At 30.3% G+C, this 25,710-nt stretch overlaps 7 protein-coding genes across 7 annotated transcripts; 1 reads left to right on the top strand and 6 right to left on the bottom strand.

Moving 5' to 3' along the window:
* Nucleotides 1-456: 456 nt before the first annotated feature.
* Tsp_00031 (NHL repeat-containing domain protein) lies at nt 457-7,298 on the bottom strand. Its single transcript, XM_003375781.1, has 14 exons — nt 7,195-7,298; nt 5,805-5,932; nt 5,415-5,653; nt 4,920-5,024; nt 4,530-4,727; nt 4,430-4,470; nt 4,258-4,406; nt 4,017-4,202; nt 3,813-3,962; nt 3,547-3,583; nt 3,234-3,486; nt 2,596-3,181; nt 2,291-2,540; nt 457-1,831 (listed from the first exon to the last, which is right to left on the bottom strand). The coding sequence occupies exons 1-14, from the start codon at nt 7,296-7,298 to the stop codon at nt 457-459; spliced, it is 3,801 nt and encodes a 1,266-aa protein (XP_003375829.1).
* A 17-nt stretch (nt 7,299-7,315) lies between these two features.
* Tsp_00030 (conserved hypothetical protein) lies at nt 7,316-7,847 on the top strand. The gene is made up of 2 exons (XM_003375782.1): nt 7,316-7,467; nt 7,544-7,847. The coding sequence occupies exons 1-2, from the start codon at nt 7,316-7,318 to the stop codon at nt 7,845-7,847; spliced, it is 456 nt and encodes a 151-aa protein (XP_003375830.1).
* A 385-nt stretch (nt 7,848-8,232) lies between these two features.
* On the bottom strand, nt 8,233-11,204 carry Tsp_00029 (putative parathyroid hormone 2 receptor). Its single transcript, XM_003375783.1, has 5 exons — nt 11,124-11,204; nt 10,621-11,005; nt 9,120-9,272; nt 8,529-8,735; nt 8,233-8,306 (listed from the first exon to the last, which is right to left on the bottom strand). Exons 1-5 carry the CDS (start codon nt 11,202-11,204, stop codon nt 8,233-8,235), a joined length of 900 nt encoding a protein of 299 aa, XP_003375831.1.
* Nucleotides 11,205-11,645: 441 nt separating this feature from the next.
* On the bottom strand, nt 11,646-12,121 carry Tsp_00028 (putative parathyroid hormone 2 receptor). The gene is made up of 2 exons (XM_003375784.1): nt 12,015-12,121; nt 11,646-11,847 (listed from the first exon to the last, which is right to left on the bottom strand). Exons 1-2 carry the CDS (start codon nt 12,119-12,121, stop codon nt 11,646-11,648), a joined length of 309 nt encoding a protein of 102 aa, XP_003375832.1.
* A 1,825-nt stretch (nt 12,122-13,946) lies between these two features.
* Tsp_00027 (putative parathyroid hormone 2 receptor) lies at nt 13,947-16,296 on the bottom strand. Its single transcript, XM_003375785.1, has 7 exons — nt 16,235-16,296; nt 16,065-16,175; nt 15,596-15,720; nt 15,043-15,068; nt 14,695-14,760; nt 14,426-14,542; nt 13,947-13,967 (listed from the first exon to the last, which is right to left on the bottom strand). The coding sequence occupies exons 1-7, from the start codon at nt 16,294-16,296 to the stop codon at nt 13,947-13,949; spliced, it is 528 nt and encodes a 175-aa protein (XP_003375833.1).
* Nucleotides 16,297-18,967: 2,671 nt separating this feature from the next.
* Tsp_00026 (putative parathyroid hormone 2 receptor) lies at nt 18,968-21,034 on the bottom strand. Its single transcript, XM_003375786.1, is given in 6 exon segments — nt 18,968-19,038; nt 19,079-19,169; nt 19,521-19,796; nt 19,812-20,108; nt 20,645-20,974; nt 20,993-21,034. 6 exon segments carry the CDS (start codon nt 21,032-21,034, stop codon nt 18,968-18,970), a joined length of 1,107 nt encoding a protein of 368 aa, XP_003375834.1.
* Nucleotides 21,035-23,859: 2,825 nt separating this feature from the next.
* Tsp_00025 (thioredoxin peroxidase 1) lies at nt 23,860-25,607 on the bottom strand. The gene is made up of 6 exons (XM_003375787.1): nt 25,604-25,607; nt 24,953-25,133; nt 24,742-24,881; nt 24,575-24,674; nt 24,378-24,508; nt 23,860-23,945 (listed from the first exon to the last, which is right to left on the bottom strand). Exons 1-6 carry the CDS (start codon nt 25,605-25,607, stop codon nt 23,860-23,862), a joined length of 642 nt encoding a protein of 213 aa, XP_003375835.1.
* Between the last annotated feature and the right edge of the window lie 103 nt (nt 25,608-25,710).

Consider the following 25,710-nt stretch of genomic DNA (forward strand, 5'->3'; position numbering starts at 1 on the left):
GGGATTAATTAATGTGTTTAGCAGGGCGTCCAAACTACAGAGAAGTTGTTATAGTTTCATTTAACAGTTAATTAAAGTGAAAAAGTACACTAATAATTGATTGCACAATGAATTAATTTGACCAAAGCTTACAGTAATTCAAACATTTTATTACATAAATCAGTTTTTTACAATAATAACAAAGTTAATACTGATGGTAAAGCAATAATAACTTTTATTATTTATATTCATCATATGTTCATGTTAGTAAACTGTGAAAAAGACTTCAAAAATATTTAAAGTTAATTAATCAATGTAAACTAAAAACAGTCCAACATAAATATAAATATATAGTGTAAAACAATATGTAAAAGTAAAAAGATTTATTTTATACAATTCAACAATGGTGCTTAATTTAAAAACCCGGATGTGTACGGCCAGTAATACAATACTGCACACGTGAATGGTAAGCAAAGACTACGTTACAAAGATAGAAGGACGCATATTAATAATTGAGCCAGATGGGGTTTTAAAAGATCTTATTCTTCCGTTAGAGTCGTAATCGAAATGCCACTGTTGCCCTAAGTCATCAGACTTTCTTTTTATTAAACCCGTATCGCCGATATATTCATATCGTAATTCGTTTATTAGACGTGTTCCAGTAATCTTCTCAGTCCAACGATTGATCGGATTCAATTCAACTGTAATTTCAAACACTTCTGGTAATTCAATCAACATTTTGTTTGGCTTTTTACGACGAATAAAAATTCGCTGTCCATCAGATAGCGTAAAAGAAATCAACTTTCCATAGCTAGTATCAATGTGATATGAAAAATTGTATTTGAATAAATTCGTATTCATATCTTTTGTATAAATATGTTGACCAAATTGATTGAAACCATATATTTCATGACTGTCCGAAAAAGAAATCTGATAAATATCATTAACCGGTCTGAGTTGAGATATGGCTGGTTGGATGGATCGGATTTTTAAATTGCCCTGATCAACTATGAAAAGAGTATCCGCTTCGCTGTATGCAACTGCAACCGGTCTGTGCAGTCTAGCTTGAGCAACAGGAACAACATCTTCTGAATTGCAGGGACAATTTTTTCGATTACAATGACATCTCATTTCACCGCCAATCGTTTGATGCAGGCGGCCACGGGAATCGAACACTTGTACTCGATGTAATATCTTCTTATCCGTTTCAGAAACCGCTAACATACCTGATTGAGATACTGCCACTGAAGTAACACCATGCAAAACAGATCGCCGTAAAGAATCACCTTTCTTAGAACTTAGACACTGTGCAGGAACACCTTGCATTAAACGTACAATTTTTTCATCAGTTTTGTACTCATATATAACATCTGAGTCAACGAAGATTAATCTGTCTTGCACATTGTCAAAAGTAATTTCCGTTGGCCATATTAAATGAAATTCATCGCTGTCATACATTTCAGAACAATTTTCAGGAAAGTAATCTCTCAAATATAAATCTTCTTGCCGATCACTACCCAATATTGTTTTGATTAAACCATCAACTGTAACCATACGAATTTTTCGATCGTCAGCTATATATAAATTTCCCTTTGAATCAAAAGTGATTCCTTTTGGAAAGGTGAGCTTAGCAATTTCAGCTGGTCCTCCATCTCCGCAACTTTCCCTTTCATCATCTGCAACACATGCTTCACCTGATCCAACAGCCACTACAAAATTATTTAAAGTGCTTTCTATGCGAGTCGTCACTGGCAAAACACGAATTATTTGTCGTCGAGATGGCAAAGAGATGTAAATATCTCCGGACCGAGGATGCACGGCAAGGTGATAAAGGTGAGCAATGTCAGAATGGCTAAATTGAAAACCAACTGTTAGCACTGTTAAATTCAATAATCAATACAAATAATATCATCATTGATATTATATAAATTAATATTTACAATCTCTTTTCACTTTCACAATAAAGCAACAATATAATTATTAACCTTACTGTAAAATCTAACCACAACTAATTAAATTATTAAAATTTTACTTTCAAATCAAAAATACTGGTGCGGAAAAATTTGCTAAAATCTTTAAAATATTACCATGAGCTGTCAAATACATGGAACACAGAACGCTGCAGTTTGTCTACTATCATAAATAAAATGATTTATAAATAAAATTAAATTTTCACAAAACGAACGTAAAAAATTTGACGCTTTATAAAATTGAAAGTGCAAATAAATAATTACCATGACATGCAAGTAAATTATAATTATCAGAACAAAACCTATTCCATATGAATAAGCAAATTAAAATGTCACTATACCCCAGTTCAAGTAAAGTTTGTACGGAGCCGTTTTCACTCCAACATCGGATGAGTGTGTGATCACCAATGAACAATGTGCCATCTTTGCCAACAGCTAGTGCCATTGGAAAATAAAAAGTTGATTCATTTGGAGGAACCTCGCAAAACGGACAATCCAAAGAACGCTTATCACCATTTCCAAGTACAGTGGTTAATACTGGATCTTCTTCTTTCAAATAAATAACAGATCCATCTCCTTTTTCCAAAACTCCTAAACAATCGCAAAAATAATTGAAAAACACTATTATAATAAATCATATATATACCGTTAGAAATATCAAGGTAATGATGGATGTTCAAATTCCAACCACCAATATCACTACTAGGAGTTCGAATTCCACTCAGTTTTACTCGTTCATTCCACCACACTGGTACATCACATTTCGAGTAAACATAACCTACTGAAACGCTGGCATATGTCAGGCCATATACTTTCTGCTTGTAGACATTTAAAGCATCCCATTGAAAAGTGTAAGTAAGATTTCGAGTTGGTGAAAGTGTTTCTTCCAGGTGAGTTCCCTCAACGTCAATCATCAATTTAACCAGACGTATATTATCAGGCAATATTGAAGGCAACAATTGCAGATATAACAACGATTTGTAACCAGCCGCTGTTGAACTTAGATAGACAAGACGTACATCAGTAGAAGAAAGACGTACAGATTCTTCGACTGCACCAATGTCTGCAACAATTCGATGTTCTATAGGCAATGCAGACCCTGGAATTCCGTGAGGATTTATTTTCCATGATGGAAGAATAAAAGGTTTCAGGTTATGACTTCGGTGTGCATTCACGCATTCGTAAGACATAACCGTCTGATCATTTTCAGATGATAACTGAATGTTATCGTTCTAAAAAAACTGCTTTTAGCATGATAAGAATAAAGGAATCAAAAAAACTAACTTTGCTCAAAGTGATGTCACCGACATATGTTACAGTATTCCAATGAATCGAAAATGTCTTATAAGATGAGCCAAAAGGCAGACGAGTCAGTTGTAAAGTCACAGATCCACCTCCATTTACTAGTAAATCAAAGGAACCATCTTTGCGTGAAAGTGTAAAACCGTACAGCATGTTAGAAGTATCCGTAATTCGAACACCAATTAATGGACTACCATACTGATTAACAACACGACCACGCATCACGGATACTCGACTGAAATTAAATAAATGTCATAAAAAATGGTAAAATTAGAATTCAAAAAATTATACAAACCTTCTGTTGAACAAATTTGTGTCTGCATAGAGTTGCACTGAATTTTTCTCCGCAATGAAACGCACTTTTTGAAAAAACGACGCATGTCTTGGAGAAGATTGCTTACTAGCCAAAATTGCTAATGGATTTGCAACAGTTTGACACATAGAATCATTTGAGCAACGGCTACTACTCAGACAACATTCCAATTCTTCACAATCAGTAAGTCCATCTAACAATTAATTATTATTAAGATTTTAAAAATAACTGACATTTATTAAAAATACCGTTATCATTATCTATGCCATCTGAGCAGTTCGTTTCTAAAGGGATTCGGCAATCTGGTCCATCAAAATCTGTCTCACAAATGCAACCCCATTTTCCAGATTTATCTCTCTGACAAATTCCATGATTACTGCAATTGCTTGGACAATTTTCTAAAAATGTGAAAATAAAAGTATTTAAAAAAACAAATTTAATATTTTCCTTACCAATCTGACAATTTTGACCAGTCCATCCGGTAAAACATGCGCAGGAGCCATTTTTGCAAATCCCATGCTCTTCGCAACCAGGAAGACATGCCAACTCATTGCAAAACATTCCTGTCCAGCCAGGATCACATTGGCAAATCTGATTAATACATTTTCCATGTGCACCACAATCAGTCAAACAAAGTTCTATATTAATAATTAATAGTCATAAAAATAATTCTGTCCCAGGAAACAAGCATACCAACATCACATTTTGGACCAACCCATCCGTCATCGCACAAACATACAGCTGCAATGTCATCGTACTGACCGTGCTCTGAACACTGACTATAGGAAGAGCACAAATTTAAAGATGTAGAAATTTCGCATGAACTGCCGGTCCATCCAGCTCTACAGTAACAAAGTCCTTTTACACAAACACCCTGACCATTACAGTCAGCACTAGGACAGTCGACTGAAAAATACTAACAGTGATTTAAAAAAAATGCTTGTTTCCCTTTTGCATGTACATACGTTCTTCACAAAATTCGCCTTTATAACCTGGATCGCAAATGCACTGACCATCGTTTCCACACTGGCCATGATTATTGCAATTGGGAATTTCACATATGCTGTATGGCACATCACACTCCACACCTTTCCATCCTTGATGACAATGACATCTCCCGCCAGAAAACAAACCATTTCCATTGCATATTGCAGGACATATTGCTTAAAAAAATCAAAACAATCAATTATAACTTACTGTTAACAAACTTTATCAATTATCAGCTAATCAACTGAAATAGTAAACATGATTTATTTGTTAACAAAAAAACAATTCTTTTGCATATTTTTATTATTAAAAATTAATCATTATTATATTGTTTGCATTATTATATTGAAAAAATATTTTTTGCATACTTTTTTCACAAAATTCTCCGGCGTATCCATCAAAGCAAGCGCAAAGACCATCATTGCATATCCCTTTGTCAAAACAACCATATTTGCATTCTTGCTTGCTGCCAGCTAAAAGAAATTCTTGTTAAAATAAAAAATAATACGTATATAATAAAATTACTTACATGTAATAGATACTGAAAAATTTACAATGCGTATATCAGTGTCATCGTTGAAAAATGCTATAAACCACCGTCCGCTTGATAAAGAATGAGTAAAGCTAACACTTCGAAAATTCTAAATCGATCAAAAATTTATATATATAATGAATTATAAAAATGTAACTATTTTTAAACGAGAACTTGCCTGATAAAAAAAAGGCTCATAAAAATTATGTGAGCGTTTTGTGGGTTTCAAGTGAAGCTTAGAACCCAACACAATCTGCAGCTTATCATATTCTGTAATTGAGGGCTGCAACGTCTGGCGCAAATAGACCGCTAACTTTGCACGTGGTTCTACTGTCAAATTGAACTGCACATAAGAATCACGTTGAAGAATAAAACGGCCAGTAGTCATGACGCCAGGCGGTAAATCAGCCAGAATGATATCATTTAAAGAAAAACTTTCTGGAAATGGTCTCAATGCTACATGGCCGAAATTATTCGGTGAATAGGAATCCAATTCTGGGCTGACCGAATCGGCATTGGATACATAATGAACATTTTGATAAATGTCCGTTGGTTCACGGGTAACCATTACTGGAAAATACAGTTCAACATTCAAAACATTATCTACATCTAGAAATGTATCCACCATCCTTACCCAGCAAATAACATATCACAGCCAGTGAAAAAATTAAAGCAGACGTTAACAAGTAGGTTAAAAATTTCCAACTGCAACAGTATTCACTGAGCTTTTGCTGCTTTCGCAATGACTTCATTCCTTGAAAGCAAACAGAACCGGCAGAACATGGTAATGTGGCGATGTTGGCAGTCTGGCACTGCTGTTGCGCCACAGGCAACAGTAAATAACTATTTCTGAATAAAAAACACATTATATGACAATTTATAAATTTTTATAATAACAACTTTTGCTTTAAAAATGTTATTCAATAATTAATAAAAAGTTTTTCAACTAGTTTTCAAGCATACAGTTATTTATTATGATCTGCATTGATGCAAAATTATATTTTATTTTTAATCAGATTTTATTCGACCATAAAGCTTTTACTAAATAACAAAAAGAACCATACGGACAAATTTGGAAAATGAGCTTGATTAAAGTGTATACCAACAATAAATCAACACTAATACACTACTGTCGTTCAATTAGTTAGTCTGCATTAATAAATGCTGCTATACAGTCAACTGAATTAACTGCGGTCAATGAACAGAATAAAGGTAATTAGCTGTTTGTTTCGCATGCGAAACATTTTCCAAACCGAAATAAATTATTTAAAAAGCAACCCCGTATGCTTTTTGCAGCATTTGGCAAAAGAAAAGTAAGCTACAGAAAACTACTAAACATGTTATTTTATTGATAAATATTATTCTTTTCAGTTAAAAAAACTTTTCTATCTGTAGAGTAGTCGAAAGTCGTGAGAAAATTTGGCACTGATGAATAAATCCCAAATCTTAGGCACTCATGTCAAGGAGACTGGACACCTCTGACCTCCTAAGCGTTTCAAAGCCAATATTTTTATAGAATAACTAATACAATACAACAAATGAAATTTCAATCACACGTCGGCCAGTCTAATATACAGGGTCACAACATTTCCGGCACCATTTTCATAATTTGCAGAACCGGACACAAGCGTGCAAAATTAAATAACTTACTTATGCATAATTGGACAAGTAAAAGAAATGTAATATACGTATAATTTGCACGCCGATAATTAAACTTCCGGAAGAAAACAAAGTCTGCTTACTTACAGTGAAGTAAAATCTTGTTGGCATTAATAAATTTTGTTTTACAAAATAATAATATTTGCACCATAATTGATTTCATGAAAACAAAAAGAAAAACAGTTATTATTTATTAAACATTGCACATTATTGAGAATAAAAATGAATAATACTTAAATACATTTATTATAATTAAAAAATTTTGCATATTCTATAAAAAAAGTACCCCTGACATTAAGATATGTATATTTGAAAAAATATTAACTTTTATCAGAAAAGTATATTCAAAGTATAATTTACAAAATAAATGAAAAAAAGAAAATTATTAATCAATAAATAAATATATATATATATATACAGTGTTGAAAGCAAAAATCCAAAAGAAAACTTACTTGAGTTGTTCAAGTTCTGATCTTCTCGAAGGTGATACGGGGCTTGTGGTTGTGGATTCGCCTGCAATGTAGAAATACATCGACTCATAAGGGGATTCTTGCATTTGAACGTTTGAAGAAAATGACGAGAAATTTATCCAACGAACAACAACACCAACACAACCGAATTGAGCAAAGGCTAAAAGCCGTCGTTTTGGGCTATGAGAAGCGGTTAGCTTTCACAAAATTCCACCTGCGGACTTGTATAGCAGCTAATCCAAATGAAAGAGATGCGTAAGCTGGCGGAAAAGAAATGTTCGCATCGATCTTAAAAATAAAAAGCCCAACACAGGTCGCTGTCTTTTCACAGGATAAGCATTTTCTGCATCAATAAGCAGACAATCTCTGGCGACAGACTGAGGTCGATGGACACGGTTCTTCTACGAGTCAAGCGTGAAATGAGCCTGGGCAACGAACAACAGACTGACCCAGCTGCTGACCTTATGCAGGATTGTGGCCAGTCGGCCCGAACGATAATCAGAGCAAAGGAATTGTGCAAACACCGCTTTTTACTAAAGAACATGGCAGATGCGACTCGGCAAAGTCCCTCCCTTCATCGCGGTTGGCTTAATCTTCTCGTCCACTGCTTTCAAAGCTTCCCTCTTTCCTGTTAAATTGTACGCAAGCTACTCGACAAGATTAACCGAAACAAAAGAATTATTATGAAAACTGAAAGATAAATGATAAAAAAATAACAATAAACTTGAGATAAATTTACATTGCCATTTTCTCAATCTTTTCACTATAAAATTATCAAAATACACTCATTATTATCATTTTTATTTTTGCAAATATTTTTCAACTTGAACTTTCAAGATGTTTGCACGAAAGATATGATAAAACTACTATCTGCATTTAACAAGCATCAATTGCCAATGTGAGAGAAGCATAGCAAATAATTGGCAAGGTTAACAACGTGTAGACAGGAAAATTCACAAGGACACGCATATTATGCTCAACATAAGTGGCCATTCACATTCACACCTCAGCTTGGCTAAGCTATTCAATTGAAAAAGCAATCCTATTCACACCAACCAAAATTGCACTTTTTGACATAACATACCAATTCTTTTCTTTAAAATATCAGAATAAATGTTTTTATTGCTTGCTCTATGAACATCAAATCAATTGGGCAAAACAAAGAATCTAGCTTTCCCGAGGACATGCATGCCTATTTTAAAGTTATCATACTAACGAGAAAAGCATCCATATACAATGTACAACTGGTTTTGTGGTGTTGTCGTTCGATTATCGTTGCAAAAAAGTACATATATATATAACGCTATAATACTTACTTGTACCAGTGAATATATTTGATGAATCGTTGTGCTCTAAAGCAGCAGGCTCATTTTGATGTAAAGAAAATCCATTTTCGCAATTACGGTGCACAACGGCAAATCTAGGCGATCGAACACTACCTTCAGTTTTCCCATCATTTTTCACTCGTACAGCAAAATAAGTCGGAGTTGAATTGGGCTTATTTCTTCCAATTGACACTGTACCTATAATTATAGCTGTTGCAGTACAAAAAATTTTAAAAATTTAACAGTAAAACTGTTCAACTAAATACGCTTCCATTGTTCATCAACCAGTAGTCAAGGATTTTGATAAACTTTGAAATATTTTTTTTATTTCATGCAATTTTCATATTTTATTGTAATTTTTATTAAATAAAAAAAACATCGCTTATTAATGTTTTAATAATTTAACTGAAAAAGTGTATGCTTAGCTATTTAAGAAATTTGAACGAGCTGAAAAAGAAAAGAAACATCAAAATAAATGGCAATATTTTAAATTTTAGTAAAATATGTTAATAACAAAATCTGAAATGAAAATAAATAATGAAAGAATACAAAAATGAAATCAGAAATCCAATAATTTATTACTAGACACAGAATTTGAAGTACTTCCAGTCTCTTGCAAAGAACGTGCTTCTTCATAAGAATCATCAGGCAAAGGTGGTAAAGGACGCTGTGGTGGCAGGGGGTATGCAGTGACGTTATGGGGCACGCTTGGAGGGGGAGGAATTTGAAGAATATCTAAACAAATAAATAAATATAAACATAAGAACATTTTTCATTAAGTTTGAAATAAAAAAATATCATTAAATGACTTTAGTGTTTAATGTAATTAAATTTCAGCAGAAGCTATGTCGATAAATCTGAATTTTAAAAATGCGATAGAAAAATTATCTGAAACTTCGCTGTTTGCTAAACACTGCCAACTTTCTGCTTTAAACAGTAAAAAAACAATACACAACTTTTATTAAATGGAAAAAAATGCTCTTAAAATCTTTAAAAATTCAACAATATAATTATAAGTTTGACATGGTTCATTTACATTATTGGAAACACTTCCGAAATATCTTTGAAAAGGATTTTCAAAAAAAAAAAATCATGCATCTGTTCGACAAATATGCTTTTATCAATAAAAGCAAAATGTTTTTAAAACTTGACAGTTAATTTATATCAATCATCAAACATAACACACATTAGAACTGCAACATTTATCACAATGTACTTTAAAATAATTCTTTATAAGTTGAAAATAGCTTTAAATTTAGCATTCATATGAAAAACTGATTTTCTGAATAATTCTATTTTGTGCTATTAATATTATTAATCATAATAAACTGTGACAGCAATATGAAAATAATCGCAAAATATTTAGCTATTCAATAATAATTTAGAATTATCGTGTTTATAAAATCAAAAAATAAAAATTATTACAGTTAACCAAATTAAAAATGATACAAATTATTAACTATATCAAAATATTATTTTGTAAATGAATATATAATTGCTTAGCAATAACAGTTAACCATATTTTTTATGTGTGCCATAAATATATAAAAAATCAAAAAAATTTCACTTATTATTAACCTTAAAGTTATTTAATTTTAAAGTACATTTACATTAAAAGCAAAATTGAACAAAAATTTCTGCTCAATTCATTTTTAAGCAAAAACAAAGCTCTCAGGCAGTATTCGCCAGCAGTTGTAACTACTCTAAAGAGCTGATCATCACTAATAATAGTTCATGAAATTGCAACGTAACTTGAAATTATTATGAAAATTTCTTCTTCTAAAACAAATCATAAAACATTTTTCAGTTTTCATCAACACAATAATAACACTGATTGGCATCAAATTAAAGGTATAAAATTTTATTATTGCATAATTTTCAAGTGATTTTTTTCTAAACATTTGACGTTCGTAATGGAGTAATTAATTAATTAGTATAAATTCGGTAAAAGAATTGTGTTAATTAATAAATAAATAAAAGAATAAGACAAAATCAAAAATGAATCAATTAATAAAAGGAATATTATTAATTAAAAATAGAAGTTAAAATGAATTTAAAAAAAAACAGAAAAAAACAGTCGTACCTTGTGGTGAAAATAATTTTCTCGAATGCATGTCGAGGAGTCGAATTTGAGCTTGTTTCAGTTTTGCCTGCTCTTGTGAAAAACTGTTGGTGAAGTGATTTTTGAAATTTCCACCATAATAGGAGGAATTTCGACGTGGCTGCCGTTTGCTTTTCGAATATTCACGCAAAGTTAGCTTGACATTTTCCTTCTGACCAGCTTTTCTGATAAAGTGGTCCAACTGAGGCCTCTTTTCAATTTCTCCTTCTTCTTCTTCTTCTTCTTCAGAGCCACTTAAATACTGACACAGACGATTGATGTTCTGGTCCAAATCTGATTCATCGCCGTAAGCTAAAATAATGCAACGAATATTGACGTTAGCCATTTGTTCCAACTGACATTGCAGCTGAAGTAGCAAAAACTAAATTTCACAGCTATTGCTTAGCAAAAGTTCACAAAGCTTGAATGGCCACCAGCCTGTTCAAATTTATGAACAATGTATGAAGGGAAAATAAAATTGCAACACTACCATAACTTCGACGATAAGCATATCGAAAATTGTAAACAGCATTTGTAGATGCTTTCCTATCTACAGCGGACGGCATGCTTTTTGTCTTTTTTCTTTCTTCAGCTAATTCAGAAAATTCTCAGCCAAGCAATTAATAATATCCTCAATTGAGGTCGATATAGGCAGAAGTCGAGCAAAAGAACCAGCCTAGCATGTGTGCAGCTGGCGCGCAGTTGACAATTATTATTACAACCGGCCCAATTATTTAGCAGCTAGTTGAAGAAGCTGCCAATTGCTTAAGGTCAAAGCAATAAACACAAACACGCACATATCCATATATCCTTCTATCCTCATACACGTATGTGTATACTTATACAGAAACTTTTCTTATTTTACAACAATTATATATATTTGGAACAAAGCTCAGTGGGAAAATAGTAGAGCAGTGTGTGTGGGCGACAGTTAATTGTCCAGTCTGATAACCAAATGATGACCATGGGATCGATAAAGGTCTGAGGACCCACCGGTGAGCAGGGTTTTATTTGCCGACCGTTCTTTCAGACAATAGCTGTGCAATTTGGTCAAGCTGATAACGAGAGCATAATGCACACACATACACACACAAGCCTAGAATACAAGCTTGATCCAACGGTACAAGTTGGTCAAACATATAGGTTAAAGTCGCTTGGCCCCATGAAGCGCCAGTTAGACTAGCAGAGAAGAATGTTGGCCAAGTGCTGCTATACATACATAAAACAAACGTGAATGGAGTGGACTAAACCTTAGAAAAAGGAAGTTGTCTTCAGTGATGGGTTGGCCCACCTTAGTCTAACTCTACGAAAACTTTTCCCATTGTTCCTACTAGCCAAGTACCTGTTAAGCCACTATTGTGGATAACAACAACAACCGGCGAATAAGCAAGCAGCCAAGCATCAACACCGATGCTGTCCGTGTACAGCAAGGCAAATAAGCATTCTCGAATGACTCATTTTTCAAACGCCCACTATTTTTCATTTCGTTTTCTTACCTATTTGAAAAGCGTCCAGCTTGGTTTTTTCTTTTTTCAACATTTTCAACGCAACATTGAATATAAATAAAACCCATCAACAAGAATATATATATTCGACGAAGTATGCATGTTTTTCATTCTACTTGTTTTTTTTGTAAACTGCAGCAGCTGTAAAATTTAAAAAGAAAAATTAAAAAAATAAATAGATAAATTTTTATGAAAATACAATGTGGATACAATAAATAAAATATAAAATGAATAATATAACAAACAAAAAGAGACAATTCAGCAGGGTTCAGAAAAAGATGAATTTTTCATTAAGAAAAAACTAAAAAACTTTTTTCTTCCATCCGTTTGATGAAACAATTTTCACAACAAAAGTTTATATAGAAAGCAACTTTTCCAAATTCAAACCAAGCATATAAAATAGACGTATAAATTTTGGAGAAGAAAAAGGGCGTTTCTCTTTGAACTAACCCAACAAATGGCCATTTCATTAGTGGAAGCGACTGCAATAAAAATTGCAATAGAATTTTAACGCTGTGTCTGTCTACTTCAATCCAAAGCATCAAGCTAAGTCAAGTTTCAAAGCAGCTGTGTCCATTTATCATCACCGAAGCTTGGAATAAGGCTCCCTTTCATGCTAATTTTTCCAACTATTTATTGCGCATTTTTCTCTTTCTTTCAATTTTTTATTCTCTAAATACTCATTCATCACTATCTTGAATGCCATTCTAGTTTTTTTTTCTGTTTCACAAAATTTTTTTTAATATCTAATAAAACAATGAAAAGCTTGCAAAATTTTGAAAGAATGTTAAATTTACTGATCCGCAATTGCAAAATGGTAAAAATTTTACCATTGAATGACGTCAATCGGAAATTAATAACACAATCTTCATCTGTTAAACTGCACAAGTGCATTCATTTACAAACGGAAGCTGTTTATAAATACGAATAAATTTGAAAATTCAAATAAAAAAAAATAAATATCAACATATATGCTGACAGCATATTTTTTTATTTTTTCAAAATATTTGATTTCAATAATAGTAAATTTCTTATCTTTCATATGATCGGTAATGAGAATTCTTAAAAATAAAAATGGAAAATGCAATTTCACACTGCAATGATAATTTTTTCAGTAAGTTAAACAATCATATTTTTACAAAGCAAAGCATTTTAATTGTTCTTTGCAATTATGAAACACAAAATTTCACCCATACCTATGCTTATACCCTTCGTGCTTAATTTTATTGATTTTGAAGAAAAATTTACTGAAAAGTTCCCAGATGTGAAACAGCAGCTGGCTACGTTAAAATTGACGCTTCTTTTTTATTGCACAATGTTGCCAATGAGTGTTTCAATGTCTCTTAAAGCAGCACGTGATAATAATAAAGCATGTTTGCAAGAGATAAAAGTTGAAGCATTATTTTCCAAAAGATATAAAATACGGCAGGTAAACGTTGGCAAACAAGCAGCTGTGAAGCATATTTGATTAGCAAAAAAATTTTTATTTGTATAAGGAAAAGTGTTAGTGCCAATAAAGGTGACGTGATATAAACCCTCTAACAGTTGTCCTCCAAAGCTTAGTTAAATAATGATCGTTTACTTACTTCTTCATCAGTGTAAACTAAACTAAGCTAAATCAAAATTCATTTTTCACAATATATTGAATAAGCTAGTGAAAATGACCCGAGAGTGAAAACAATCCTTGCCATTAAATAAATAAATAATTTCATAAATTACATGCTTACACGATAAAAGGGTTTTTTGTCATTTGCATACAGTATACAAATTAAAACTTCTCAGTATTAAAAATTATAGATTTATTTAGTGTTCCACCAGGTCAAACTAAACTAAACTAAACTAAATTATGAATTATTTATGAAAGCTCTTTTATTTAAAATTAAAGCGAAACAAAATTAATTTAAAAAATGATTTGAATTAATAATCAAATTATTAAATACAGTATTATCATAACTTAGCTAAATGACAAATTTATAATTAACATTTCAAACTTTTCATTTTAAATTATTTTTCAAAAATGCCAGTTCAAATGCATTCGATTTTAAAATGCACTTACATTATTATCTCAAATAAGCATGTCAATTTAAATGTATTTAAAACATGTCAAAAAATACATGTATATGAGTAAACGTTGAGAATTAGCGTCTGAAGAATAATTATGCTTGTAACAGAAGATAATAAACAATTAACTTTCTTCATCATCAACATTATATACATTGTATATTGCGTTATTGAATAAGATAAAAGGAACCGGGAGCAATGAAAAATGGAATCCATTTAACTAGCATGTTATTCAGTCTCTGGTGCAAAACCGCAGCAGCTGCAGTTGATCTGAAAGCTATTGAAATAAACGAATGGACAAGAAGATCAAATTTCCAACTGAAACTAGCTTCAGTAAGCTTTAAAAGAACTTAATTAATGATTGCCAATAACCGAAAGAAATAATACTGAATATCTTATGCAGAGTTAAATTGACACCGCAATGTTAAAACAATAATAAGCATTTTAAAATCTTGGCAATTTTTCTAAATTAATGAATATCCTTAATTACAGGAATACTGTAATTACATCGGATATGTTTTAATTCTGCAATAATTGAAAAATGTAACCTAATTATCTAAAATAAGTAAAGACATATTTTATTTATTCGGATTTTTTCAACTACTGACTTACTGACAAAGATGTAAACCACGTCTTCAGCATATACAAATAATTGAAATTATTTTTAAAAGATTGTATTTTTTATTACATTAAAATGCATCAAAATTATAATGAAATTTGAATGAAACACTTATTTATATGATATTTATGCTGGTTGTTTTTTAAAATTTTAAACGATTATAAATAATTAATGCATATTTCTTCATAAGAAGCGTTAAATGAAACACTACTAAAATACCTTGTCCACTGTTGTAAGTGGTCGAACTTGAAGCACAATGAAATTGTGAAATTGATTAATTTATACAGATATAAAGTGTGAAATGAATGAGTGTAATAGTTTAGGTTGAATTTTTCAAATGCAAATATGTGTGATAGAGATTCAAAAAATAAAATTATGCGGATGATCAGTGATGAATTAATTGAATTTTCTTGTAAATTTACCTGAATTTAATGCTGTGTGAAAATTCAAGCTGCAAATGTATTCTTAAAAAAAGATTACACGTGATGGCGTGATTTGAATGAATGCGTCTGAGAAATTGAACGTTCTCAATTATCCTGGGAAAGATGATGATGATGATGATGCAATTATTGTTCTGGTGGTCATTCTCTTTTTAAAACTAGCACAAGTTGGGCTAGTAAATTCTATTTATAAAATATACAGAATTGGGGAAAAAGGTATTAAAAGTTCAATTGCCATTAGTCTAAATAAAAATAGATCAAATGAATATTAGCAAAGCAAAATATTTTTCCATGTGGCGGTAGCACAGTGAGAGAAGGAGAAATCAACTTACGGTGAACTAAAGCTTGCCGCTCTGAAGTAGAATCTAATTCAAGGTCGAAGCCATAATTTCGAATTCGACAATCCACATTTTTTGAATTAAATGATGACTGATTTCGCATGATTATTTTTCTTCGGCTTCAAAAACTAAAACAATAAAAAATTAACCTTTTTAGCATAATTTTCATTGAAATCAATAAAGAATAATAAAATGTGAAAACTGTTGAAACAGAAGTCATTTTCATTGTAGAAGTAAATGTAAAAATATGTACTTCCATTTAGAAGATAAAAATATATATATATATATAACGATATATTCAAATAAGATACAGTCATGTGAGAAGAGGAGCTCTGTGGTGCAAGAAGGAGGTAGATTAATTTACACTGTGAAAAGGCACCAGCATTAAACAATAGAAACAAGAAAATGGACTCTTCCTATGACCTTAGAATATTGAGGTCATTTTTATCTTTGAACAATTTACCTCTTTTGCTGTCTAAAGTATGGAATATTGCTAGTATGCGATTTTATAAATATATCCCACATATGGCTACCGTGTGTAAAAAATTTCTCTTCCTCTTTTGATGCGAAGTATCTGAATTTAATACGATTAAGAAGCACATTTAGAAATAGCGTTAATTTTTGCTTATTCACTCGGTGAATGAAAACGAGGTGAAAATTGGAGCAACAGCTTGCAAACCAGGACATTTCCTCATGCAAAACACAACTTCAACTTCTTTCCATTCATTTAATACATTAAATATTAAATTCCAACAAAAAATTCGTCCGTTTTCTTTGTTATAATTTCACGCATCATATCATTGTTCGAACGAACACACGCTGGCTGTTGACAAGTAAAAAAGAATTAAACTGTTTTCTACATTATTTAAATTTATATATTACAAAAATTAAATTAAATTTTTTTGCTTTGTCTAAATCGATTATTTTTAACTCATACTTGCCTGACATTATTGGAGCATTTATTGCACGCTGTTCAAGAATTAAGTAATAAATTGTATTATCAACATTTTTGCCAGATTTTCAAAATGATAAGTTAAAAACTTATCCAAAGAGCAATAATAGTATTATTTAAAATGATAAATTTACAAAAACAAATATTGTAAACTGAAAATAATCATTCAAAACTGTAATTTTATAAATCCTACAAAAATTACTATCCTCTTTTGATTATACATATTTTTTATTTTTAAATTTTATTCAAAGCAGCATGATTATTCAAATTTTATTCAGATGATATTTCAATTGAATTCTGATGAAACAAAGAAAAAAAGAATAAAATAAATATTCTAAACAATGAATTATTACCTCTTTACATTGGATTATTATCCTATGATAGTTGTATACGCACTGTTCAGATTTTCTTATTGCACTATTTTGGAATATCGCTTCAAATTGGACGATCATTCACAAGTACCCTTTTTTCCAATGACGCTTTTCATAACTGGTAAAGCCAGCGGCAAAAAATTCAAAATTTCAAATAAAATTTTACCACATTTTTGGCAGAAATTCATCGACGATTTTAAATTTATTTACATTAATTTGTAAATGTTGTTGTAAACTTAAATATATCTCTTTACATAAAAAATCATAAAGCTCGTCGGAATTCTTTTCAAAAAATTAAAAAAATCATCATAACTTTTGTAAACTTCACCAAACAAAGTATAATGATCTTTTGCATATCAAACAATTGCTGAAATTTATTTTTACTTGTTATAAATTATAAAATATCATTATAAAATTGAAATATGATAATTACAAATAAATAAAAATGCAAAATGGAGAACAAATATTATTAGCATTACAAATATAATAATTTTGAAATAATTATTATTTTCAGTCTTTTAAAATTAACATTATAAAATAAGTTGCCTGCCCCACTGAGGTAAGTATATAGCAGCTTCTTCCGTGCAAAGTTACACATAGCAAGATCAATATGAATTAATTGTAGTTTAAAAGCATTTTCATCAATTTTGCACAAATAATAACTATTGTTAATGCAAAATTTTTATCGATGATTTCTATTTCAAAGAAACAGAACAAAAAGTAGAACATTGAATATAATTCGTACGTATTATAGAAAGAATTGAAATATCACTTTCGTATGTTATCAGAAATCTGACGTCAAAATTATGCAACTACTTTCAGTGAAAATGTCTCTCTTTTTTTTTCATTGCTTCAAGATGTGGTTGTTGACAAGGAAAATTAATTTAAATTTTTAATCTTACCAAATAATCATAATAATTTATTGGTATTTTTTTGTATTCTGTTGTATGTGTTGATCAGTTAGTTCAATTGCCAGCTGTAAGTGGGTACATGAGATATGGCCAGTCAGTGTTTGATGATAACGATCAAAAGCTCAAGTAGTGGTTGAAGCGAGTTCTTTAAATCGAGCCAAGTAAGCAATTACAGCAATTATTTCCGCTTGATAAACGAAATTGGAAAGAGTTGAAATTTTCAGTCTAGCATAGCTTCAACACCGACAGCGTCAACAATCATAATTTCACGCAATTGTCAAACGCTCCTTGCAAATTGGTCCAACTTTATTTATCTATATCTCTCCATTTTCATTCTTTATGAAAAGAGAATGAACATTTTTCAACAGTCGATAATTAATCGATTCTGCTTTTAATCCAAACACAGCAGCACTTTTCACATCTCTTTTTCCAAAATGGCTAAGAAAAGTGATTTTCATTAATTTAACAAAGAAAAACATTTTGTATGCATCTGCTTTAAAATTTAAACTTATTAATTAACAACAACAACATATCCAACTTTAAGCAAATAATGCACCTACACTACTAAATAATTTAAATTATTGTTTTACTTTTAAAATTTCCAAAAAAATTAAAATAAAACAAAGTAACTATCATTTCGCTGATATTATTTTTGCATAATAATTTTTATCAAATTTCTGATTTTCAAAAAATACACTGCTATTTCTTGTACTGACAGTAAGGAGTTATTGATTGATATGGAGTAATATTTATTAAAAAGTAAAACAGTTCAATTTTAAGAACTTGGATGAAAAAAGAGTAAAATTTAGGTAATTGTAAATTAACGTTTTTCAAATTTATCGACATTTTACATTTTCTTGCATGTTACTTTTTGAACAAGTCGAATACAAAGTTAAGGTGCTATTAACCAAACAGACTTTGATAATCTTAGATTTTCAAGTTAGCAGTGATTGCTCTTGTTTCAGCGGAAATTCAATTGTGTCATCGGCAGAATTAACAGATTGCTTCGATAAATAAAATAATTAAAGCGAGTCTGTTCAATTAATTAATTATACATGCACGAAGTCGCTCAAGATCAAAGTAATCAAAGCAAATTGTCCCTGGTAAGTTGAGCATGATGATCTAATACGAACTAATACGGTGGACCTCTCTTATTTGTAACAATTGCAAATGCAATACAAAAAAATTCACCTCCCACCGCACCTGTAAAATCAACTTTTCAATTTTTTTTTCATTTACTAACTTACTACAGTACACATATATTGACAATCGAGTATTACACAAGTGTATACTGTTCGTAACAACGAGAATTCATATTCTCTTTTGAACGCATTCTAGTGGCGTAAAGTAAATTATAAAAAAATGACTATTAAATTCAGTACTCAAAAAATAAACAAGAACTGTTACATCGGCTATATTACAATAAAATAAACATGTTGTAATGAGTAAATGAATTATTGAATAGAATCGCATTTTAGTCATTGCATAAGTCATAAGCATTCTTCAAAATGGAGTTTTTCTACAGACAAACTGACTGACCCCAATGAAACTCTTCAAAAGTTAAGCTGTGAATTTATTCGTTGAATTCAATAGATCGCTGATTCAGCATTTCCATTTTGATCTATTAAATATGATTATCATTGTAAAAATCTTGAAAGGTCTGCTTTATAAAGTCCATTAGTAACATTCGTAACATATAAGCAAAGGTTGTCTGCATCAAATGCAGCACATATTTCATGATTTGATACTTCGTCGGGCAACTGTAAAGGAATTTTTCGGTACATTTTTGTACTCAAATTGAGATACCATATGTCACGATTAAATTCAGTTAGCGTCAAACCCAGAGCACTACTACCAGCCATTAGAAGCATCTTATCGTTGTGTTGGAAAAGGATCTGCGGACCAGAGAATGCCCATTTTGGTCTTTCCCCAGCAATATCTTCGACGGTCATCGAACCTTGCTTCAAAGATATAACCATTAATTTATCGGGATGCCACCGAAAACCACATCCATGACTTCCGAACATTGCATACAAAATTTCGTTGTTCAAAGCCAGCATCACGATGTTCGCTTTTGGAAAAGGCATCTTTTCTATGGTAAACAAGTGGCTCAAGATGAAAACATCTCCAGACGATGAAAGTTTTGCAATAACAGCATTGTTGTTGTCTTCACTCGAGAATGCAAAAATAACCACGTTGCTATTCACAACTGTGTAATGAAGCTTACAGTGAAAATTCGGTAATGTTAGGGTCGATTTCACTTTACTGTCCACCTAAAAATATTGAATAAATTTTACATAAGATGTGAATTGTATTGTAAAAATGTAATTTTTTCAAAACAAAAAAGAAAATGTTTCTGTGCGTGGAAGAATAACTGGAAGACAAGCTGCGTTAAAATATGTCGTTCAGAAATTTTTTCCAGTTTTATCATCGCATTCAAAATTCGTTACTTTAAATTACTTTTTTTGAAAATATTTTCAAAAACAAGTTCACCGTACCAACAAATGCAAGTCATGATAGCACAGCATCAAAGAATTACATTACACAACAAATACAGGTCGCACTATCTTGAACAATTGCAACAAAAAATCATTATACTGTAACATTAAAATTTAAGTAGAAATTTTTTTTAATTAAAATTGAATATTTTTAATATTCCTGCAAAAATAACCAAATCATTTTATAATCTACTTATAGTAAATAACAAGTGAAGAATAAAAATACGGTTTAAAATTGTTTGACATCGTTTAGATGAAAATAAAATTATAAATTAACTTTAATAAAAAGATTAAACAGCTTTGTTGCTAACCTTCAGTGAAACGGATTTCCAAGTTCGGTCGCTCCAGGTGAATAATTCTATATTGTCGCATCTTTCATATTCGCTGTAAACAATCATGTAAACATGTCGTTTCAAAGTGAAAATAACTTCTTTTTTATCTTCACTTTTATCCAAAGCAGAAAAATAAAATCGTTCAGTCGTGTTGTTTATTAAATTCAAATCAATAGCATAACTTCCAAGAAGAACCGTATTTCTGAAGCTGGAATGTCGTGGTTGGGATATGCCTTTTTGTCCAAATAATAAAATATGATCCTCATTGTATACACAATGGTGATTACTGAGCAGATTATCTTCGACCTGCTGAAAACTACTAAAAACTTTTACGAACGATCCATTAGTGGATTCAAACTGATCAGCCATTATAAATATGTAAGTGTTGGAGAGCCAGAATAAAAATTCAATGAACATCACTTCAGCAGGTGATTACAAGTGAAATTTTCCAGATGCTGAAAAACAAGTTAAATATCATATATTAATCAACAACAATCTCTTTATTATTATTTGAATAGAAAAAAAAGAAAAAAATTTTTATCTACTTATTTATATATAATAAGTAATTAATTTGAATCATGAGCATTTAAAAAATATAACACAAACAAGTTTCGCAAATGTTACAAGTAAGAATAAAGTGCTGCACTTGCTATTACCACAAGCTACTTGCAACTTAAAAGTCTGACGCAACGCAACCAATTAAAACGTTATGGCAATTTTATAGAACAACTGAATTCAAATACCTTTCATTGTTGGAGCAAAATGAATTAAAAATTAAAATAAGTAAAACATTACTGCCAAGCAAACAAAAGGTACGTAAAATAAAATGGGGATATTAAAAATTTTAACGTCTCTTTTAACCTGATACAAAACTGCTTAATGCGTATATTCACACAACTTTTATTACCGTTTTACGTCCAATATACAGCGATGAACAATTTGGATTAAGAATTAAATACTCCTGCATGAATGCATAACTCTTTACATTGCATTTAAAATTACCAAAAATAATTAAATCATCAATGCAACTACAAATAAATACAATAATCACATAAATTGAAATGGCTCATCAAAATGGACAACAATTTGAAAACGAAACAACTCTGCAAGCAGTAGCAAAAATCAAAAAATGTGAAACATCATAGCGCATGACACAGAACGTATAAAAATAATTTTCTTAAAATTCACCAAAAAAAAACATTTCTAATTTATTTATTTTGAAATAGAAACAAAAATCTTACCTCATCTGTTATATTTCACTTGCTTTACGCTGCCCAATTGTGTAGTATCAAAAATTGAAGATTTCAAAAGTATCTAAAGAATGAATGATTAAAGATTCATAAAAGCAACTCCTAAACTTATAAAGCAAACAGTACAATAGCAAGTTTAAAAAACTAGATTCATTACTTTCACTGCACTTTGTTATATGTTGATGACAAAAAATTATAAAGAAAAAGCAGGTTTTCATAAAACATAAAGTAAAAAACAATAAATTCACAGATTAAAAATAAAATTTCTACATAAAATGAAAATAATTTATATTATTACTATCATCAGAAATAATATTATACCAGTATTTTTTTAAATTATTACAAATTATATTATGTTCGGTGATGCAACAGCAACTGCACTGATGTCGAAATGATTCATATTCTGTAATTTTGTAGAACACAATTACTGTCAAAATGCGTCATATAAAAATACAATCAACATGCAACAACAGCAGACTGACAAAAGCTAATTGTCAAACATTATTGAAACTAGTGGTAGCAGGCAATCTGTACAACGAATAAATCAACAAATAAACAAACAAACAACCAATGTTTATTGTCGTCGTTGTTTGCCAAAAAATAAAACTGCTTTATTTTGAAGGGGAAAATGAAAATTTACAATTTTACAAATCTTCCCAATACAGCATGCACTACTGGATGTGCTTCAACATATAACTTGCATTACTAAATGAATAAAACAATTCGAAATCATTCAGGATTAAATAAAAGTAGAACATTGACTTCAAATTCAACAATTACATTCAATACTATCTGCTGTGAAAAAATACAATATTTCTGAATATTAATATAAATTCAAATTTAATCACTCACATCAGACTTCGTGATTCGTGAATGTTATACTTATACGAGTTCAATTTGAAAATTAATGTCCCGACGACAATTTTATTGCTAACCATTTATTTGCAGTTGTCAATGGTGTTTATCGTTCGTTCAAACAGCTACCACATCAACTGACTAGAAGTAGTGCACATTTACAAACAAAATAAGAATTAAGTAAAAGAACACTATATTGAACGCTTTGAAATCAATAATTTTACTCTTAGTTTTTTGAATTATATTTCATAATTGAACTGTACAATATGATTTCAAATTATGTGAGTCTTAAATATAATAAGACGCTACGAAATGATCTATCCTTGCTACTTCTGCTTTTATCTCTTCAATAAATGACACGAATACAGTAAGTGTTAACAATTAAGATTTGATTTTCAAGTAAAATTTTTACAAACGCATAACGAATTAAAAGTGAATTTTATCATGACAGTCACGGTATAGTGAACTGAAATAAACTTATTGCCTATTACCGCTACTTTCAAATGTTGTACTAAATTGTAGTTAGCAGCAGTTTAACAAATTAATTAAGTGATTTTCTAACGCCAAACTGTTTTCGACAATCGTTTTAAATACTTTGGCAATACATCTCGAATTTTCATAATTTTAATGAAGAATTACTTCATTAACAACATACTTAACCAAGTAAAATGTAGAATGCTGTTAATTTTCGACAATTCAAGATCGAAGAATAATAAACAACACTGAATAAACTTTCTTTTTATTTAAGTACCGCTTTAAATCAGCATTCACACATCATGTTCAATATATTATTTAATAAACAATATTCATTATTATATAAAAAACAATGTTTAAAATATCAATTTACTGAAATATTTATTTATTATTATATAAGTTAGTACTTCAACAATGCATTCTTTAATTTATTATAAATAAGGAAACAATAAGAATTATTGTAGCAATAATAGAAGTAGAGAAAACAAGAATCCATTAAAATAAAATAAGCAAAGCATTAATCTATCACAATGAAGCATAAATCAATGACACCCACCTAGTAACCATGCAACACCAACTGCAAAGAAAAAAGCAAAATACAAAACAGAAACATATCTATTTCACTTTAGAGAAGTATTCTTTCGCCTGATCTACGTTAGGCTTAATAGTTGGTCCATCTGGTTTCCAATTTGCTGGACAAACTGAAAAAATAAACAAATTGTACAAACATATAAATAAATAAATAAATAAATAAATAAATATATATATATATATATATATATATATATACGATAATGTTTGGCGATTTTAATGCTGCATAATTTTATTGGAATCTTGTAATTTACGAATTAGTAAAAATTATTAAATGATTTTGTAAATTCATTTGCAAAAAATCATGTTACCACAAATGTTTTTTCGGCACTGCGTTGCAAAAAGCATGTGTATGTGCAAAATATTACTGGAATGATAATTATGTGATTCCTAAGTATTTTATAAGAGATTAAATTGTTCTTTCTCAGTGGCAAACAAACTTAAAAAATTAATATTGATAATCAGCATTAAATTGTACATAATCAAAAGTATAATATAAAAAAATTTCGGTTGCTTGCAAACAATTAAAAATTAATATTTACCTTCGCCATGCTTTTCGAAAAACTGGAAAGCTTTCACCAAACGAAGTGCTTCATCAACAGATCTTCCTACAGGCAAATCATTAACACTTACATGCTTCAAAATACCGTGAGGATCAATCAGAAATAAGCCTCTAAAAACAAAACATTTGCTAAAATGAATATATATATATATATATATATATGTTTATGCTTCAAACCTGAGAGCGATCCCATCTTTTTCCAATAAAACACCATAACTGCGAGATATAGATTTTGTAAAATCAGCCATTATAGGAATTTTCATTTCTCCTAAACCACCTTCCTAAAATTATAATTATTAAAAATCTATAAAACGTAATAACAGAAATTTATAAAGCATAAAAACTTAATTTTCGGGGAGTGTTTATCCATCCAAAGTGTGAAAAGTGCGAATCAGTAGAACAAGCAATTAATTCGCAGTTAATTTCTTTGAATTCACCAGCTCGATCATTGAAAGCAATTATTTCAGTTGGACAAACAAACGTGCTACAAATAGGCATGTCCTGTGGTTAAAAGAGAGCTTCTACAGATTTTACCAAATCATAAACTTCGCTTACAAATCCATTGGATAGAAAAACAAAATCAACCATTTCCCTTTATAATCAGACAATTTAATTTCACTAATTTTACGACTGATGACTGCTTGAGATTTAAAATCTGGAGCCTTTTCTTGCGGTCTTGGCAAAACTGGAGTAGAAGGGTTAATGTTGGATCCCTTCGGATAAGTTATTGTGATGGCTAAAATATAAAATATACAATAAAATATAACCGTAAGAAATAAAAGAAAATCACAAAGTTTATACTTTGATATTCATCCTTGGCATCATGCTTGTGATGACTCAAGCGCAATGGTACACTAGTCAAACCTAAAAACATTGGAACTTGAAATAATACTTTTTTTGGTCAAAGAGAAAGCACTGCATAAAAGTTTAAATCACTTAATTATCATTTTCGTAATACTGAATACTTACGCATGCATCGTGAAACGCTTTGTCGAAAGAGCACTTGCGGTAACATAATTTTCTGTAAATAAATTTACAAATTTTTAAAATAATTCTAACTAATTCGTAAATAATACTATAAAATCAGAATTACATCATAAATGACATAAAATGACATTATATGTACAACATTTACTAACCACTGCGTTAAAAAGTGATAACAAGAAATCAATAATTCTTAACAAAAATAACAATAAAAAAGTTTACCCATAAAGTGACAATTAACATGTATCAAAAACAAAAATAATTATGATTTAGAAAAAATTCATAAAAAATAAACAAAACAAAAAAATCTCCAACAAGAAATTTTAAAT

This window comes from Trichinella spiralis (genome assembly GCF_000181795.1).
Source record: "Trichinella spiralis strain ISS 195 chromosome Unknown Scfld4, whole genome shotgun sequence".
Lineage (NCBI taxonomy): Eukaryota > Metazoa > Nematoda > Enoplea > Trichinellida > Trichinellidae > Trichinella > Trichinella spiralis.